This window comes from Nymphalis io, chromosome 12, assembly GCF_905147045.1.
Source record: "Nymphalis io chromosome 12, ilAglIoxx1.1, whole genome shotgun sequence".
Classification (NCBI taxonomy): Eukaryota; Metazoa; Arthropoda; class Insecta; order Lepidoptera; family Nymphalidae; genus Nymphalis; species Nymphalis io.
The window spans coordinates 1,758,691-1,777,770 of NC_065899.1; the positions used below are offsets into that span (position 1 = coordinate 1,758,691).

Consider the following 19,080-nt stretch of genomic DNA (forward strand, 5'->3'; position numbering starts at 1 on the left):
AAAAGTACGATTAGATATGTACGTTTATTGTATAATGGATAAAAATTCGTTTTCACTTCGCATACTCCACGACAGTCTTTTAAATGGAGCAACCATTAAACCATTATCGATTTATAAATTCGCAAATTTTGATGTGCGCAGAATCTAGTGTGTAAAATCAATGACGAATTAATTTTTAATTATTATTTTGATTATGTTCTTAAGTTATTGTAGTCAAAATAAATTTTTGATCACCAAATATCCTACTTTTTTAATATCACATTTGAAAACTACTCGGAACACTATATGAACATAGAGAAACAAACGAAAACATAGAATAAAATAAAAATACGTTTAGCTGTACAATTAATTATATTTTTTAATAATACAATTCCTGTAGTGACACACAGTAGAATGTACGAGCCTATGTTTAACACATTTACATTATTTTTATTGATAATTACGACAAAGATCATTAATCTTTGGCATAACTGTTTTTAAGCCCCAAATATTTTTATCAATTATATGCGAAAACGTATTATTCTTGGAGCATTTAAGTCCCGTCTAATAACAATATTACTAATTTATTACAAAATTGGCACCAAAACAATAACAATTATTTATTTTGCAAATAAAATGTTGTATCACTTAATTTCCTATTACGGAACAAATATTTTGTCTCTTTCTCAGATAGCAATTTATTGTTCGCTTGAAAGAGACAATGGCATAAACGTATTAAGTTTATTTTATAAATCACAAGAAAAAGTTACATAGTTATGGTCAATATGTACATTAAATTTATAAGACAATTAAAAGTACAGTATGGCTTTGAATAATTTTACATATACTTGAAATTTTGTCCCTTTAAATTCGAAGTTTCATTACCTTGTAACCATTTGTTTTTCATACTAATGCCGAAAACTGGAAAATTCTATGGGAAAATGTGCATTTACTCACGATATACCACACTATATAAGTACATTCAGATACACAACATTTTGTCTTGTATTAAGATGCAATAGAGTAATTAACTATATTATTCATTAAATATTTTTTCAAGTTTGTCATACACACTTTTTTCCGTATATTCTAATTAGTATAATAAAATTTAAAAAAGAAATTTTCTAAACACATTTTAACAAAATAAATGATTTGCTGGTGTATTTTTCTAAACCATTTAAAAATCTTAAAAATAAATAACAAATATTTAAAACTAACCATTTGGTTTTGAATAAAGAAATGCAAACAATTGTTTTTATTAATGTCTGATACATTTTCAGTTCAAAACCATGAGACAAAGGAATGACAATAACACATTTTGTTTAATGTATAAAATTATATACAAAAATAACATTATCTGTGATAGGTACATAGATATTATAATATAAAACAGATAAAATAAATATCAATGTAAAATAACAAACTAAACATGTTTAAAAATCAAAAGTAATATACACTTTGCAATAACTCTGAAAAAAAAAATTAAACTTTTGAATTAATTGAACTTAAATAAAGCTACATGCATTACTGTTAGTACAAAAGGTCTTATTATGTATGAATTAAGTACTATTTTAAAACTCCGAAACTTTGATTTATCTTTGAAATAAATAGGTAGACTGGCAAATGGGCCATCTGATGGTAAGTGGTCACTATCGCCCTTACGACATTGGCATTGTAAGAAATATTAACCACTCCTTATGTTGTCAAAGCTTTACTAACCTTCGGAACTATGACGTTATCTCCCTTGCGCTTACAAATTGGAATAAAACAATATTTAATACTGCTGTTGGGTGGTAGAATATGAGTGGGTGGTACTTATCCAGACGAGCTAGCTGGCTTTGTAGCCTTACCAACACGGGCAAGTCTACATTACTGATAGAGAATTAATATTAAAAACAATATTATTCTTGGTTACTATAGAAAAAAGAGAAGAGTGGAAAAAAAAATAGATTAAAGAAAATGTGATCTTTCACACTAACAGTAACAAACGATGATTCTATTGTACTTATAACTAAAGTCAAATTATTTTTTAATACCACATAAACAAGACCATTGTAACTTGTCAATAAAAAGTAAAACAGCAGTTCCTTTTATTCTTACAATATTAATATTTAAGTCTTAAAAGGCAGTTTTATTTCAAATGAAGTTATTGCACATAGATTAAAAAAAAAAAAACAAAGTTGCAATAGTAACAATTTACAATATCAATTTTAAAATAATTTCATTATTTAAATTTATTTCATATAATTCATAGTTGTCAATACAGTAGACAATATATTGCAATGTGATTTTGTATAAAAAAATGATCGCCAACTTAATTAAAATAAACAATAGAGATGATTTAATTGTAACTAATTTGACACAAATAAAAATATACTCTCTTTATCTTGTATAATTGAAATTTGATTAAAAAAAATAATGAGTTTTGACATGTCAAATTAGTTTAAAAATTGTGTTTCAATCTTTATTAATTAGACATGGGCGTTTTTGGTTTTTAACGCAATCTGATATTTATCCGATTTCAAATTTACAAATCGATTTCAAAATCCGATTTTAGATCTCCGATTTCGGTAACGCCTAACCTCAAACCAAATTGCTTGCACTCGGGCAAATATAGTCTTTAAAAACTTAATAGTGAGGTCGATGATTGTGTAATAGATTTCCGTAGCAGAACCAACAAATCGAAATCTGAATCGCAAAATTCGCGCTATCCTTTTTATTCCGCTTTATTCCAATTGGTTAGAAAGAGAGAAAGTGAATTTCATAGTACGCAACAATCAGTTTTCGTTTGGATACCATACAATTCGTTTGGTGATATCCAGTGATTTTATTTGTCGATTCGAAATCTTTTAGTGGTATCGATCTATAGATCGTTGGCGTTTGGTTCGGCTAGGTCGATTTTTAAAAACGGATTTTGAATTCGTTTTGATATATCGGACGCATGCCTAGTACTAATATTCAATGACGTCAAACTTGCATCACTTATTTTAAATTTTCACACTAAATACCATCAATTAACATTTAACTTACAACTAATGGTCAATGAGTTTGTGCAGACAGAAATATCACATTTTTTTTTTAATTCGGCTGAATACCTTAATCACAATTATGAGAACACATCAATAGGTCGCGGAGAAACGGTGGCAAGGTTAGCCTGACTCGGACTTGCTAATGGATCAATATGAGATTCAATTTGCCTCGCTTCGATAGTTGCTTGCTTTACAGCCTCCTTATACGGGCCCCTCTTCTTTTTGTTGAATCTTAACTGAAATTATAAATAAACACATAGTTTAATAAATAACCATTTTCAATATTTAAAATCTAAAGTGTTGCATTACTTATCTGAATTTCCGTTCACAAATGCAGTAATAGGCAAATAAACAATGGTAAACACTAACAACTTTCTAGCCACAGACTAATAAGATTTGAATACAGGAACTAGGTTTAGAACCATACCAGCTTGCCAAAATGGCAATGAGGCAGATTCATATATTTAGAAATCATAAGTATTGTATATAAGAATGTAAAAATTAATACTTAAGTGTTTTTAAGCAACATCTGTTTTATAGGCATGATTCATGTAGATTTGAAATTACTATTTTTCGTGTCTTATATTTAGGTAATTAACTTTACTTAGATAACTTTATAACTCATTACATTATACCTTTGCTTGTATTATTAACACTTAATGGTTTAAAATGATGTAAAGAATGATATCATAATAACTATATAACTTAATTTGATTGATGCTATTATATAATATGTACATAATTATTCAACTTATATACTACTATACTATATACTGTAAACTGTGTAGAAGAATAGCACTAGAAATAAAACAAAATTATCACCTTATAATCTTCTAGGAATGGACTTAGGCTATCACATGGCATTAGTGATGATGTTGTTGAAGCATACCAAGCTACATGAGCTCGAGCTGTAGGGGTAACACTCAATACCCTCCCTGGCCACCATGGAAACCCAACAACTTTACCCCAGACAATATCCCCAGGAGAAACACGTAACAATTGTCCACCAACACCCTCTGTGCTGTTTGCGGGAAAGTTTGGCACCGTTTCACTTTCCCCATCATCTGACATCTCTTCCTCTCTACGTTCATAAGAATTGCTACTTAATCTACGTAAACTGATAGACAACTTCTGATTCAGACAATCCTTAATGTTACTGAAGTAGTCTATAGAATCATTATCACATTTGCTTGAATTTTCATCACGTTTTTTCTGAACTTTATGTTTTTTTTTGTGTTTAACTTTGTGTTTGTGTTTCTTTTCTAATGGGTCTGAGGATGGACTGTTTGAAACATTGTTGCGTGGTGACAATGCCCCAATGTGTTTTGGAGATTGTTCAATCCAAAGATCAACTGCATTTACAGAATCACAATTTTTCTTGGCTTGTTTTTTAGCTTTTTTAAGTGCTTTTTTTACAGCCTTTGAATCTGGTTTAGATGGCTTAGACATATCACAGGATACACCAGAATCTTCATTAAAATCACCACCTAATGGTGGTATTTTTACCACAGTGCCCTCACCTTCACCGAAACTAATTTTAAGTGTTCTGGCATTAGAAAATAAGTTACTAAATGAATTATCACTATCTTTGCCGTCTTCTTTATCACACATATCACTGTTATCAGAAACACTAACGAAAGCCAACTCCCTTGTTGTTTGGTCACTTTCATCACATTTCACACTTTTTACCTGTCTAACTTTCTCACCAGTTTTCGAAATATTCTTTGTTTTTATAGCACTTGTTATTTCACTCGGTTGCAACCTAGAGAGTTTGGGTATTAGCATGCTACCCATCAGATATTTTTTTTCTAATTTCGATGACTCAGAAACATCCTTCGGCGAATCGTCATCCGAATCTAATTTCCGTTTCTTGGACACGTCTACATTTTCACTATTTTCATTGCAAATCCCTTGGCAATTTGAACATAATACTTTTCGAGGTCTTAAACGAACTGTCATCTTTTGTCGAGGCTGAGATTTCGACTTCGAGTTTGGTTTTTTAGATTTTTGCACATCTTCAGTTGCGTACTGAGGCTCCTGATAAGTAAATCTTTGACTAACGGAATGTAGTTTGTCGTCTTTGTTCTCAACATTTTCGACTTGCTTTGTAAAAGTTGGATGAAGACTATATACACCAAATGGTAAATTACTGGAAATAAATTAAGATTTATTGCAAAAAATGGAAACATGAAAAATCAATCGATAACAACACTTCCATTCTAATACATCTATACAAACCTCTTGTTAGAGTCAAGGAGTACACCTTGAAATTTTTTATCTTCACTACTATATGACACAACAATTAAATCTTCGAGTGCTTCTTCCACATTCACTAGAATCTGAGAATTCTTTTGAATCGTCATATCGGCTGTTGCAGCGACAGCCGCCATATTCTTTACTGTTCCATAGACTAAAACGTAAAAAATACACATTTTTTAAAAACATTGTCTTTGATTTCAAATATGTATATTAACATTTGCTAGCAGAAATTATTGAAATTATGGTATATATCTCTTTATATTATCATACATTCCATAGAAAAATATATACTATAATATATACATCTATTAAAATACTCAATAAATATACAGAAGTAATTTATTACGCCCAACTCTGATCTAAGTTGTGTTTATCTCTATTAAGTTATAGCAAATATATAGTCATTAAGTAACTTATTATACTGTAATGATTATGTATAATATATAAACAAAAGCAACTAGAATCCGTTGACTCGGGGATGCAGTTAAAATGAGAATAGGGGGGATCGAGCATACACGGGTCGACCAAGTAGCCCAAGATATCGGGTGTTCGAGGTATAGGACCACTGGGGCGACGAAATAAAAAAAAATCTACAGGCATTCCTTCCTTCCTTCCAGGCGCCACGCCAAAAAGTAAGTATAATGATAGTAATGTTCACAGACTGTCGGTATGTACTTTCAGTTATTGGGTCTTTGATTGGTGTTAGATACCATACCAAGTAGTAACAACTAACAACCACCTATGTGGTTGTTGGTTGTTACTACTTGTCACTTTTAAGCCTCCGCCCACAACTTTCGCCTGTCACTTACCATACCCATTCGCTAACACTTGTCAGGTCAGTTCAGTTGTCACTTACCGGTGTAATGTGAATGTGTTTGAGATTATCATATCATTGATAAGCTATTAAATTTGCGATTAATTCTTTTTAAGACTTTGGTGCATTGAATAATGTAAGTGAGAAGTTTTTTCTTATCGTCAATTCAATTTATAATTTTAAGTATTTAAATTTACATTCCAAACAAACTTACATAATCTATTACGTACAAATCATTCTTGTCTACCTGAAAAAGCTCGAGACTCAAGGACATAAAAGTAACAATTTGCTAATAACGTGAACTAAAAATAATTAATAAAAAAAAGTCATTTTAATATTTTACACCTGGTTAATTTTAGTACTATAATTATTTATACTTTATATTTTAACGAATTTCTCTTATTTAGAAAATTACGTTTAATATAATTATAAAATGTTAGAAATTTACGCATATTTTAACGAAAAATATATTTTTTTACATATTTTAAAAAGTTTTTGTCTGATATTTATTACACTATTGGAACTGATTCCATACAGTTGGAACAGTCAATATCTTAAAATACAAGAATATACAAAATCATATTATTTTTAATTTTGTAATAAATTATTTATTATTATTTTTGATTTATACTTCATATTTCATCAGTATATTTATTACATAATACCTAAATAAAAGAATAATATTGATTATATAATCTACTGTATTTATATGTATAAAGTAGGAATTATTTCATGTTTGCCTATACAACTGTTTAAATAAAGAATAAGATATAAATATCTGCTAAATAATAATGACTAAAGTTTTGTTATCATATATGTGTTTATATTAGATAGAACATTTTACATTTTTTATGTGTTTTTTTCATAATATACTCACGAGAAAATGTACTAACTAATGTGTAAAGTAAATTTAATTACATAACGACAATATAAAAATTATTTTACTATAAATAAGAAAAATAGTTGAATATAATTAAAATATGATACAATTTGGATACACTTAAAAAAAATAGACAATAGTTGTTTTCATTTTATTTTCAGACCATGACCACAGAGAAAAGAATAGATATCACTCAGCCATTATGGGATCAAAGTACTTTTACAGGCAGATTCAGGCATTTTGCCTTCATTTCAAATCCTTTACTGTCATTGGTACCTGAAAAAGAACTTCATCAGGCGAAAGAACTGTATTTCAAATACAAGTAAGTGTTATTTATTATTTTAAAACAGATAATGATAAAAATGTTTCAGATTGGACTGAGTGGCTTAAATTGTCGAATTTTAGTCAAGGGATATTGGTTGACATTTTCAGTAGCAACTCTATATATTTATAGTAAGTTATGTCTGTTATTTATTCATCCTGGTTTCTAGAAAAACAAATGATATCAACATTTAAAAAATATATATTTTAAATATTTTACATGGTTGCATAGATATTTCTTTATTTAAAAATAATGAAATAAATGCTTCTATTTAATATTAATATAAGAAATATCTGTATCAAAATGAAGGTCAAACTCATGACTATTTTGATATGTATGCCTTGTAAATCTATTTAACATAATACTACCTACGCAACTGAAACCACCATTGTCCTGCATAGTTATGTGTAATTAAATTTGTATATATATAATCTTTGTGCATATATCTTCAGTAGTATATAACTTTTTATGTAGAACTATATATATATATATATTGAAAGTAAAGAAATAAGTTAAGCTTTTGTATAATTTCAGGCAAGGCCAAGAGCCAGCTGGTACAACAATGTCTCAAGTGGTCAGAGCCAAACAGCTATATGAATCAGCCTTCCATCCGGACAGCGGTGAACTGCAGAATGTGTTTGGTAGGATGTCCTTTCAAATGCCCGGAGGTTGTCTCGTGACTGGTGCCATGCTGCAGTGGTATAGGTAAGATTTTTTTTTAGTAATTTATTAGTTCTATTAAAGGATGTAAGTTAATTACATAGTGTATTTAGGTTAATGCATGGATTGGAATGTTATTTTTTATCCATGTTTTGATTTTGTACATATGACATAATTCTCTTATCGAGAGGCCGCGGCGACCCAGCCCCGGCGCTGACCCTCTATCAGGGTAGAGTGCCCTTTTGTCGACGCTTTCAATTCAAAAAGATTGTACTTCAGATGTTATATAAATAATATTTACCACATTTATAAAAATCCAACAAAGCTTATGTATACATAGCCCCGATTTTTTTTTTGATATTTTGGCACCCCTTGCTATACTTAGCGATTCGAGCGATCGCTCCTCTCGCTTTACCTCAGCGCCGTCTAGTGGCAACTATTGTCACTATGTTTTCATTTCATACAAAACGCAGTTAATGTTAACGCTAATAACGCTATCGAATAAGTAAAAAAAAAATGCTCTATGCACGGTCAACGTAAACGTCACACATACAATTATGTAAATGTAGATATCTGTAATAATCATTTCGACACACCAATTTTGTTGCGTTATTTCAAACGATTTGTTATTGCTCTTGTATTGTCAAGGTCAGGATTGCTAGTGGAAGTCGTTCGGAAAGGTATTTTTTTTAACAAAGTCGTATGTCATTATTATTGAAAAATTTAAAACTGGTATCAAGTCGGTTACGCCTGTTACATAGTATTTTTTTGTGGCACAATATAGACTGTTAACCCTGAAATATTTAAAAAATGATCGATTATTTATTAAATAAAAAAAAAAGATAAAATATTATTGAACGTTTCTGTGCTTTTAAGAATATTACAAAAACGAATAATTTTAGTGAAACGATCATCCCGAAGCCGTTTCAAGTATAAATATATACAATTTAAACAACTGATTATATTTAAATAAAAGTGTAGTGTGGCTGAGTTTTTTTCGCTAGTCTGAGGTATTAATTTTTGAATCGGTACCGGTTTTTGACAGTCGGAAAGTAAGTGCAATGCTTCTTTATTGAATAAAGATTTTTATTTTTATTTTATTTTTTAAAAAGTAGTGTATCCGGATGGCAATGTATATGTATGTATAATATAGATACTGAATAAGGCCTACCTTATTTTTTTAAGGAAAAACAATGGTAGCTCTTTGCTTTGCTTACGTTAGTGTTTTTGTATAGTTATATAGTTTGTTTCATTATATTCGCAAATATTACAAACACCATGCATAGTCATTACTAATAACTTAAATATTAGCTTATTTACGAAATAAAGAAAGCTAGAGCGTTGTAATGTTATTGAGCGAACAAAATAATGGATGAATTGTCAACGCAAATATTTGTCTTATACCTTTCATGTGCAACTACAAATATACGATGACTTTGAATCAATTCCAGCTTATATGTATTATCTATGCTTTGAATTGAACGAACGTATTGCCCGTTGTAAATAACCGCGAGTTCAACTCGCACTTGTCCGGTTTTTTTTTCTTATGGAAATCAACGAATACGTTTGTATACTTATTTTTTAAATTACTTATGAATTATAAGTATTATTCACATTAAATAAATTGATGAATAGAGAACCTGTTTATGTATGTTTGTATGAGTAGAGCAGTTAAACGATGTATAACATGAGCCTGATTGAATTAATTAAAGTTAATGCTCATGCGCGCTTTGCGTGTCATCCAATCGCAAATCTTATTTATTTCTGCTCTCTTTCTCGCTCGTATATATATCTTCTGTCTTATTTGGGAGACAGAAACTCCTAAATGTGACCCTGTAATTATACACTTCGTAGTTTAAGAGGTTTAACTTGGGCTTTCTGCGAGCCTGTTTGGCTATCTATTATCCATTCAGTTACAGCCTGTGAATATCCCACTGCTGGGCTAAGGCCTCCTCTCCCTTTTTGAGAAGAAGGTATGGAGCTTATTTCCCCACGCTGATCCAATGCGGGTTGGTGGAATACACATGTGGCAGAATTTCAGTGAAATTAGACACATGAAGGGTTCCTCACGATGTTTTCATTCACCGTAAAGCATGAGATGATTTATAATCAGAAATTAAGCACATGATAATTCAGTGGTGCTTGCTCTGGTTTGAACCCACGATTATGATTCACGCGTTCTTACCACTAGGCCATCTCGACATTTAGTTACGCTACCACTAAATATGGCGGCACATTACGGGTGTATGGAATGGTGGACACTTCTTTTCAATTCCAAGGTCAACATCAAATGAGACACCGTATCACCATATCTATTTCTTCAATCTCATAATTGGAAAGCAACCCGACACGACCGGAGCTCATTCAAACGCAAGATGAACGAATTAACTAACTTAGAAGATGGGATTGTTAGCACTGCTAACTGTCTGCTCCTAATAATTCCTAACAAAAAACCCATTATATTTGCCCAATCCGAGATATGGGTTCTCTAGCCAGAATCCAATAAAGTTGTTAAATATTATTTCATTCGTGTTTTAGAACAGCAACGGCCGTTGTGTTTTGGCAATGGGTGAACCAGTCCTTCAACGCTCTGGTTAACTATACGAACCGTAACGCGAACTCGCCGCTGACCACGACACAAATGGGCGTCGCGTACGTGTCGGCGACGTCGGCCGCCATGGCCACGGCGTTGACATTCAAGTTCGTCATACAGAAACGCGCCACTAATCCTATTTTAGCTGTAAGTATATATCCGTTTATATATTTTTGTTAAATACCCACTGACTTGGCGTCTCTGCCCTTGTTTAAGTTAATTAAAATTTGACGAGCCGGTTGGGGTGGTTGGTGGATGCTTGCCTTTAACGCCGAAGGTTGTGGGTTCGATTCCCACCCAGGACAGATATTTGTGTGCATGAACATCTCCGTTTGTCCTGAGTCTGGGTGTAATTATCTATATAAGTATAAATTATAAACCGCGATAAACTCAAAAACTACCGAACGGAGTTTCATACTGTTTCCATCAATGGATAGAGTGATTCCTGATGAAGGTTTTGGTCTTTAATTAATTAATGTTTTGTGTAAATTGGCTGAAATATGACGATAATTGTTGAAGATGCTTGCTTTACTACGGCGTGCGCCGCGTTTAATAGTTATATTATGTATTGCGATATAAATCTTTTATTTAGACCCTTACTGACTCGTGCGAGGACGGGAAGCTAGTTTTAAAGTAAATGACAATAATTGCTATGTGACTTACCGTTTAGTCGTATGTTTTTTGTTGTTGTTTAAATAACACTTAGGATATGTTCGAATGGGCTATTAAATATGGCCGACGTATATAGTTTTTGAAAATAACATACCAGCCGTTGCAATCGTGTTGCAATTTTTAGGAAAATAATGTTTATAATTAGGAACATTTGATAAAATCGAGCATTAGTTGACTTAAAGGCGGACAAAGTTATTGTTAGGAAAAATAAGTTTGCCGAAATATGCAAACATCGATTTTAAAAGTAAATCACGTAATCAATATAAGGTGATTTTTTTTTTGTTTTTAATAACAATTAGCTGGGTATGCATTATTATAATAAATTATGAATTTTCAAACACCTTATAAAATAAGTAACTGTTACTTGAAATTAATTTATGTTAAGGCCGCCATGTGTCATATGTCACCTGTCAGATTCTAATAAGCAACAACAAGTATGTAAATGACGCACTTTTCTGAATGGGTCTCAACTATTCACAAGGAGAAGGACAGATCCATGCGACTATTATATCTTGGTCTAGTCTCTGTAGTAGTTGTAGTATCTGATATTTATAATCTGTGCAATCTAAATGCCCACTACAATGCCCCTCTCACGAATAATGCAAATGAAATTAAATGTTTTCAGAGATTCGTTCCATTCGTTGCAGTGGCTGCTGCTAACTGGGTCAACATTCCATTAATGAGGCAGAATGAAATCATACTAGGTTAATAATAGTTTTAATTTTTAATGATTTTCAATATAAAACTATTGGCTGTGTTTTAGGAAGTCTTTATCTTTTTCGAGAAGAAGTAATTTAAGAAAAATAATATGTATTTCAATCAGTCATTTACACAGACGCATAGCTTAATGTCATTCTCTGATTGTTAATGTAAAAACGATTTATTATATATTTAAAACTTTTTAAAGTTAAAGTCGAGATGGCCTAGTGGTTAGAACGCGAAAATCTTAACCGATGATCGTGGATTCTAACCTGGGCAAGCACCACAGAATTTTCATGTGCTTAATTTGTATTTATAATTCGTCTCGTGCTTGACGGCGAAGGAAAACATCGCGAGGAAACCTGCATGTGTCTAATTTTACACTTAAACACATTATATGCTAACTATCAGTCAATTTAGTTTAGAAAGAGTCGGTAGTATATTTGTAATAATTGATATGTTATTAAATAATTAAATTCTTACTTTTTCTTATGTTGGACTCAATCAGATTGTATTATTATTAAATATTTCTTAAGAGTATCTGTATCATTGCTGATATTAAACAATAATTATCTACATTTTTAATCTGGCAACAAGAACTTTGACAGATATTCTTTATGGCGGGAAATTAATTCACTTCGAAAGTTTGAAGTCTTCTTACGAGGATTTCGTGGTTAAATATATTATAAGAATACTTTGTGATCGCGAATAATATAAAGAATAATTCATTCATTTAATCGAAATCTCATTTTATTTCTGAGTTAAGATCAAGTTCTTTCACTCATGTAACAAATATATTTTTATAGGTCTGGATGTAACGGACGAAAATGGTAAAATTATTGGAAAATCACAAATTGCACCCGTTAAAGGAATATCTCAAGTTGTGACGTCGAGGTATGAATATAATGCTTAAATATTTTGGGTTTGGTGATTCATTCCACTTGGATCACCACCACCCGCTATCATTTATTTCCGTGGGTCTCAAAGCATGCAATATTTCATGATAATCGGTTGAGTAGTTAAGAAGAAAAGCGTAACAAACAACCAAACAAATTAAATGCATAACTAATTAATAATAATTACACTGGCTCACTTACCCTTCAAACCGAAACACAACAATACCAAGTACTGCTGTTCTGCGGTAGAATATCTGATGAGTGAGTGGTACCAACCCAGACGAGCTTGCACAAAGCTCTACCACCAGCGCCTTTACCTTTCATGTGCAACTACAAACCGACGATAACTTTGAATTGACGAACGTATTGCCCGTTGTAAATAACCGCGAGTTCAACTCGCACTTGTCCGGTTTTTTTTTCTAATGGAAATCAACGAATACGTTTGTATATTTATTTTTTAAATTACTTATGAATTATAAGTATTATTCACATTAAATAAATTGATGAATAGAGAACCTGTTTATGTATGTTTGTATGAGTAGAGCAGTTAAACGATGTATAACATGAGCCTGATTGGATTAATTAAAGTTAATGCTCATGCGCGCATTGCGTGTCATCCAATCGCCTATCACCAGTGCGTTCATCGTTAAATTCTTTTTTCAGGATAATAATGTGTGCTCCGGGTATGTTGCTGCTGCCGGTGATCATGGAGAGACTGGAGCCCAAAGCGTGGATGAAGAGGATCCGATGGGCTCACATCGGTATACAGACTGGCATTGTTGGTTTGTTGTAAGTATACTTTTCATATGTTTTACGGATTGTTGGCGCGATTATCTGTAGACATTGTAGCTGTCAAGGACATTATTTTTTATTTTTGCTATTTTATCGCATAATTACTTCTTTTTAATTCCTTTACACAAAATATGATATATATTACCGTTTTGGATTAAAATTAAACGATCGACTCCTGGCTATTTCTTTATTATATTGAAAATGATAAACAATTCTAAATTTGATAAAAAAGCCTTTATCTTATGCCGGTTTAAATGAAGCTAGAAATATAGAAATATTAAATTAGGAAAGTTTGTCCAATAGTCGTATGTCCAATAGTTGTCAATATGTCGATATTGTCTCTGTTTAACTGAAGAACGTTAAGACATAATGTTAAATTGTTAAATATCTATATTGATTCTCCTTTTCATTCATTCATTCATTATTCATTTTCATTCATTAGATGTCCTCGCATGCAAACACGAAATAAATTTTTGTTCAATGTTCCTATGTCTGAAGAGGCATCTTGCGGGCCGGCAAGGCGAAGGCGGCTAGTGCAGAACGTTTTTCCCGTCTGTACTGGCCGTCGTCGCGTTTGGACTCTACTACCACTTACCATCAGGTGGAGTAGAGTCATTTGCCCTCGCGGCAAATATATAAAAAAAAAAAAAAAACGTACTCAACAACTTCCTTTACAGATCATGCGTAAACCACAACAATAAGTTCAATGATCTTGATTTATTTTTTATGTCATTGAAGGAATTGAAATGTAAAATAAAATGTCACCTACATTGTCACTTTGAATAGAATTTGAATTTGTATATTTATTATTTTTTACTGAATTATTAATTAATTGTTCATATTTCGTAAAATTTTATATAATCTTTAATTTTTATTTTCATTTGTTATAATTCTGTTATGTATTTTGATTTAATTATTTGTGAAGACTTAATTGGTATATGATGTTTTCTTAATGTGATAAATATTTTTGTGCATGTTATAACTGTTTGTCTTCCTAGATTAAATAAATAAATAAATATTTAAAACAAACTACCATAGAATAATGAGATAAACTATAATTATCACATGGCTACTAAAATATTAAAATTGCGAAAATATTTACAAGAACAACACAATCTGTGCTGTTGACATGGGAACGAATACGTTGTAATATTTTTAATACTTATTATTAAAGATGGGAAATTTTGAAATCGGCAAATGTGCTTGCCGAGATGCCAAAGCCGAATTTTAACCAGTGATCGTGGGTTCAAACCCGGGCAAGCAACACTGAATTTTCATGTGCTTAATTTGTGATTATATTTCATCTCGTGCTATACGGTGAAGGAAAACATCGTGAGGAAACCTGCATGTGTCTAATTTCACTGAAATTTTAACACATGTGTATTCCACCAACCCGCATTGGAGCAGCGTGGGGGAATAAGCTCCTTCCCCTCAAAAAGGGAGAGGGGCCTTAGCCCAGCAGTGGGACATTCACAGGCTGTTACTGTAAATGTGCTTATTCGTAAAGTACAGTGCACAAAATAATTATACAAATAATGTTCGAAAGTATATCATTAATCTTTATGATGATGATCTCAAGTTAAGGTTTATATTATTAAAATAACAGCAAATTTTAATAAGTAATTTTATTTAACTTTGAGTTAATTTTAATGTTTCTATTTTAACTTGTTTCAGCTTAACATTCATGGTTCCAACTGCCTGTGCAATATTTCCACAGAAATGGTAAGTGATACTATATATATACTTTTAATATTTTATAACTTATTATTTTGCTTTTATATATATATAGATGGACAAAACAAATGAGCCCCCTGATGCTAAGTGGTCACCACAGCCTATAGACATTACTGTAAGAAATATTAACCATCCCTTACATCAATGCGCTGCCAACTTAACTAACTCAACCTCTGAACCAAAACAACGATACCAAGTATTGCTGTTTGGCGGTAGAATATGTTATGAGTAGGTGGTACCTATCCAGACGTGCTCGTGCAAAGTCCTACCAAGTAACTGTACAGTTAGTACCAACTGTGCATTAAGTTTTTTTTAAAAGTTATTTTTAATTTAATTTTTTTTCCAGTAAACTCTCCGTGGATACAATCAAGCGTTACGAAAAGGAAAATTACGAGGAAATTTTAAAGAATACGGACGGCAAGCCGCCCCAGTATGTGTATTTCAATAAGGGTCTATAAATAATTGTTATACTATAAATAAGAATCTTAAAAGGAGATTAAACGACAATCATTAGACTAAGCTAGTTTGCGTACAGACGATAATTGTTTGAAATATTTAAATAGTCAATTATTATTTAATGAGTACTACATATATGTAAATCAAACGACATTAGCGGTGATGTATCAAACTACTAACTAACCGCAACACTATTCTGTAAGAACTTGCTTCATTTCTTATTCGTGAAATGTTATAGTAAATGTCTCTTCACTTTCTGACATTACACGATTGTGATCTGCGGTTTCGAGTTCTTAAAGAATCTACAGACAATAAATTTTATTATTTATATTATTGTCATACTAAAAGCAATAACTGATTTGTTAATCTGTGGAATTGCTATCTGTCACTGTCAATTTTTTTTTTTAATTATCTGACAATACCAATGGTTGTTCACCACTCATTTGAGTTGGTACTTCAATTTCAATAACAAAGCAATAGCATTTATTTTGTGAGCATTTAAATTTATATTCAGTTTGTTCTGGAATAACAAAAACTATGGAGAAGAGAACGATACATTTTGAATGCGAAATATAGAACCTGTGGATGCTAGCTTATATAATTATGTATATATGTCGTTATAAACTAATGTCAGGCAATTAAAAAATATCGATATGGTTGTAGCGGCAGCGGTGAGGGGTTGAATAACCCATGATGATGATTGAAACATGATGAAGTTTCGAAGGTGTGAAAAATTAAAGATGCGTTAAGCTCTCAATTCAATATGTCATGTTTTAAGCCAATGACATGTACAGAAATAAAGGAGAAGGTGTGCGGGTACAATAGTTAAATTAAGCAATCCGACAAAACCTTGTGTTTGGTATGAGGTTGAGTATCTCGACCCGAGATGTCACTACCCGTTCTAGACTTGATAGGAAGTAGAACAATGGTGTTATTGAGATCTTGATTTATACCATTGTGTTCTTAAACATGGTTATGAGGTTAAAATGAAATAATAAAAGTTATTAGTTGATTCTATAATCGACAAAACCAACATATTTGAATTTGTCTATAACCTGAACTGACATTACCCAATAAGTGTGATACTGCCTTAAAATATCTTATTTCATATAATATCCTCAAAAAAACGACAATGGGTATGAAAAACAGTAACTTATGATCTATATATAATTAATTCTTGGCTTTAAAACTAAGTTCAGTTTGACTATTCAGATTTTTTTTTTAATATTTTGTTGCCAGGCAATTTCTCGATTATTTAAATTTTAATTAGCTTGGAATAAATTAGGATAAAAATATAAAAAATTACGCACACAATATCTGATTTCATGTCACTGTCCAGACCATATTATGAAAGCAATTATTAATGTATTTATAAATGTTTGTTAATAAAAGTTTTTATATACTTTTTAATTTAACAGTATTATATATAACTTTGAATTTATAGAAATGGTTAACTTTGAATATATACTCAATAAATTAATTAAATTAAGTGTAATTTACAAGAAATTGTAAATTGTCTATGGGTATTATGTAGATATCAATAATTTTTTCGAATAACTGATATGTACTGAATTTCTCCAACAAATAAATACTCTAACTGGCATACTGAGCCTTTATTCATTTACTTAAGGTGCTTCTTAGTACAGATTTTACATCATCAATAACACTATATGCTTGCTAAAATTTCTTTTTAAAGTATTTATGTAAATCTCTTTATATATGTCTCTTTATATTGTACTATTTCTGATTTGTATGATAAAGTGTTAATAACATTGGCAACATTAAGTCTAAATTAATGTTCTCAACTAATATTGTTAATCGCCTCAGTCACAGTCTCAGATACGTTATTTTAGTCAGCGCTATGTATTCTAAAACACTAAGAACCGTAATTGACTTTTTTTTTATTCACAGATAAAGAATTGTATTTTTTTCAATGATTTATTGCAAGTAAATGGTGAATAGGATATTTTTATTTTGGACAGGGATTATCGTAAATTTTATATAATTTCTGAAATTGTTTTAATTACAAATTAAAAAAAATCTCATTTTCTTTTGTTGAGCAAATATATATTATTTTAAGATATTATACTTAACAAAAATAATTTTAGCGTGTGCAGGGAATGTTGTTTTTTTAATTTTAGTTTTTTACTGCATTTTTTATTTTATTTATCGCTTATTTAGAATATGTAACTTGTAAAATCATACTTCATAGGTAAGTTTTTGTCATTTACAATGATTACATTCCATAGATTTCTCGTTGTTTCTAATTATACTTAGAAAGGGTATTGTAATTAAATATATTTTATTGCATTGGGTTTTATGTAAGCGAATTTTTGTGTTTTTTTATTACAATAAAGACTGGATTAATTCATACAATAGCCCCCGGGCAACGATCATAATGCTCTCGGGCCTGAGGGTCTCCTTGGCTCCTTGGAGGACTTATGTAACTTGCTACTTTTATTAACTTTCACTCAGTTTAATTGATATGCTCTAATGTAAAAATCAATTTCTGTTCCATTTAGCTTTGTAATAGTAATTGCAAGGCCCCTAAGCAAGATCTAGGGGCCTATAATTTTCTTCACTATTTTTTATCGCTAACCACTAATTTTAGGATTGTTTGCTTAATATTTTTATAACGATTATTTTTAAGCTGTAAGTGATTGTATCAAACTTTTTATTTTTAATATAATATATATTTTTTGTGATAATAAAAAGCCATTAAAAAATAAAAGGTACTTAACGTTTTGTGTACTTTTTTTATATTTTGTGTACAAGGTCAAGTTTGTTTTTTTTTTTTAACTTTTTCTTCAATATATTTTGTTTTTTAGATTAGTTGATATTTGTTTTAAAGTATGAATGTATTAGTGGTTATAAATAACACTAGTTATTGTTTAGTAATTGCTTCTGTCGAAATAGTTCGAATGTTAAATCATCTGTATTGTTAATGCTTTAAAAAAGACAATAAAGTGTAGTTCCATAAATGTTTGTTTTATTTATATTGCTTATGTTCGTGAATTTTATTATTATTGATCTATCAAACAGCTGACGGTGTGCTCTTGAACTGGAAGTTTGACTACATTAATTCTTTAAATGTCTGCAATTACGAGTAATAGAAAAAAGCTTTAAGCACAGTTTACAGATGTTTAGCTAAACCCTAAGAAGTATTGCAAATCAAACCATTATACGAAATGTTTATTTTGCTCTCTCTATTATTACATATAATACTGGTGGTAGAGCTTTGTGCAAGCTCGTCTGGGTAGGTACCACCCACTCATCAGATTTTCTACCGCAAAAC

The 19,080-nt window shown here is 30.9% G+C and overlaps 2 protein-coding genes across 3 annotated transcripts; one reads left to right on the forward strand and one right to left on the reverse strand.

Annotated features, from left to right (window-relative positions):
• Positions 1 to 2,270: 2,270 nt before the first annotated feature.
• On the reverse strand, positions 2,271 to 5,399 carry LOC126772200 (PWWP domain-containing protein 2A-like). Its single transcript, XM_050492452.1, has 3 exons — positions 5,247 to 5,399; positions 3,831 to 5,157; positions 2,271 to 3,244 (listed from the first exon to the last, which is right to left on the reverse strand). The coding sequence occupies exons 1-3, from the start codon at positions 5,396 to 5,398 to the stop codon at positions 3,086 to 3,088; spliced, it is 1,638 nt and encodes a 545-aa protein (XP_050348409.1). The 5' UTR covers position 5,399; the 3' UTR covers positions 2,271 to 3,085.
• A 481-nt stretch (positions 5,400 to 5,880) lies between these two features.
• LOC126772228 (sideroflexin-2) lies at positions 5,881 to 18,737 on the forward strand. Of its 2 annotated transcripts, none has more exons than XM_050492500.1 (9): positions 5,881 to 5,899; positions 7,123 to 7,283; positions 7,818 to 7,988; positions 10,482 to 10,683; positions 11,834 to 11,912; positions 12,714 to 12,801; positions 13,467 to 13,592; positions 15,270 to 15,317; positions 15,676 to 18,737. In XM_050492500.1, exons 2-9 carry the CDS (start codon positions 7,126 to 7,128, stop codon positions 15,785 to 15,787), a joined length of 984 nt encoding a protein of 327 aa, XP_050348457.1. In that variant the 5' UTR covers positions 5,881 to 5,899; positions 7,123 to 7,125; the 3' UTR covers positions 15,788 to 18,737. The 2 variants fall into 2 exon arrangements, with proteins under 2 accessions (XP_050348457.1, XP_050348456.1); XM_050492499.1 differs by lacking the exon at positions 5,881 to 5,899 and adding an exon at positions 6,091 to 6,217 and having other exon boundaries at positions 15,676 to 18,736.
• The last annotated feature ends 343 nt before the right edge of the window (positions 18,738 to 19,080 follow it).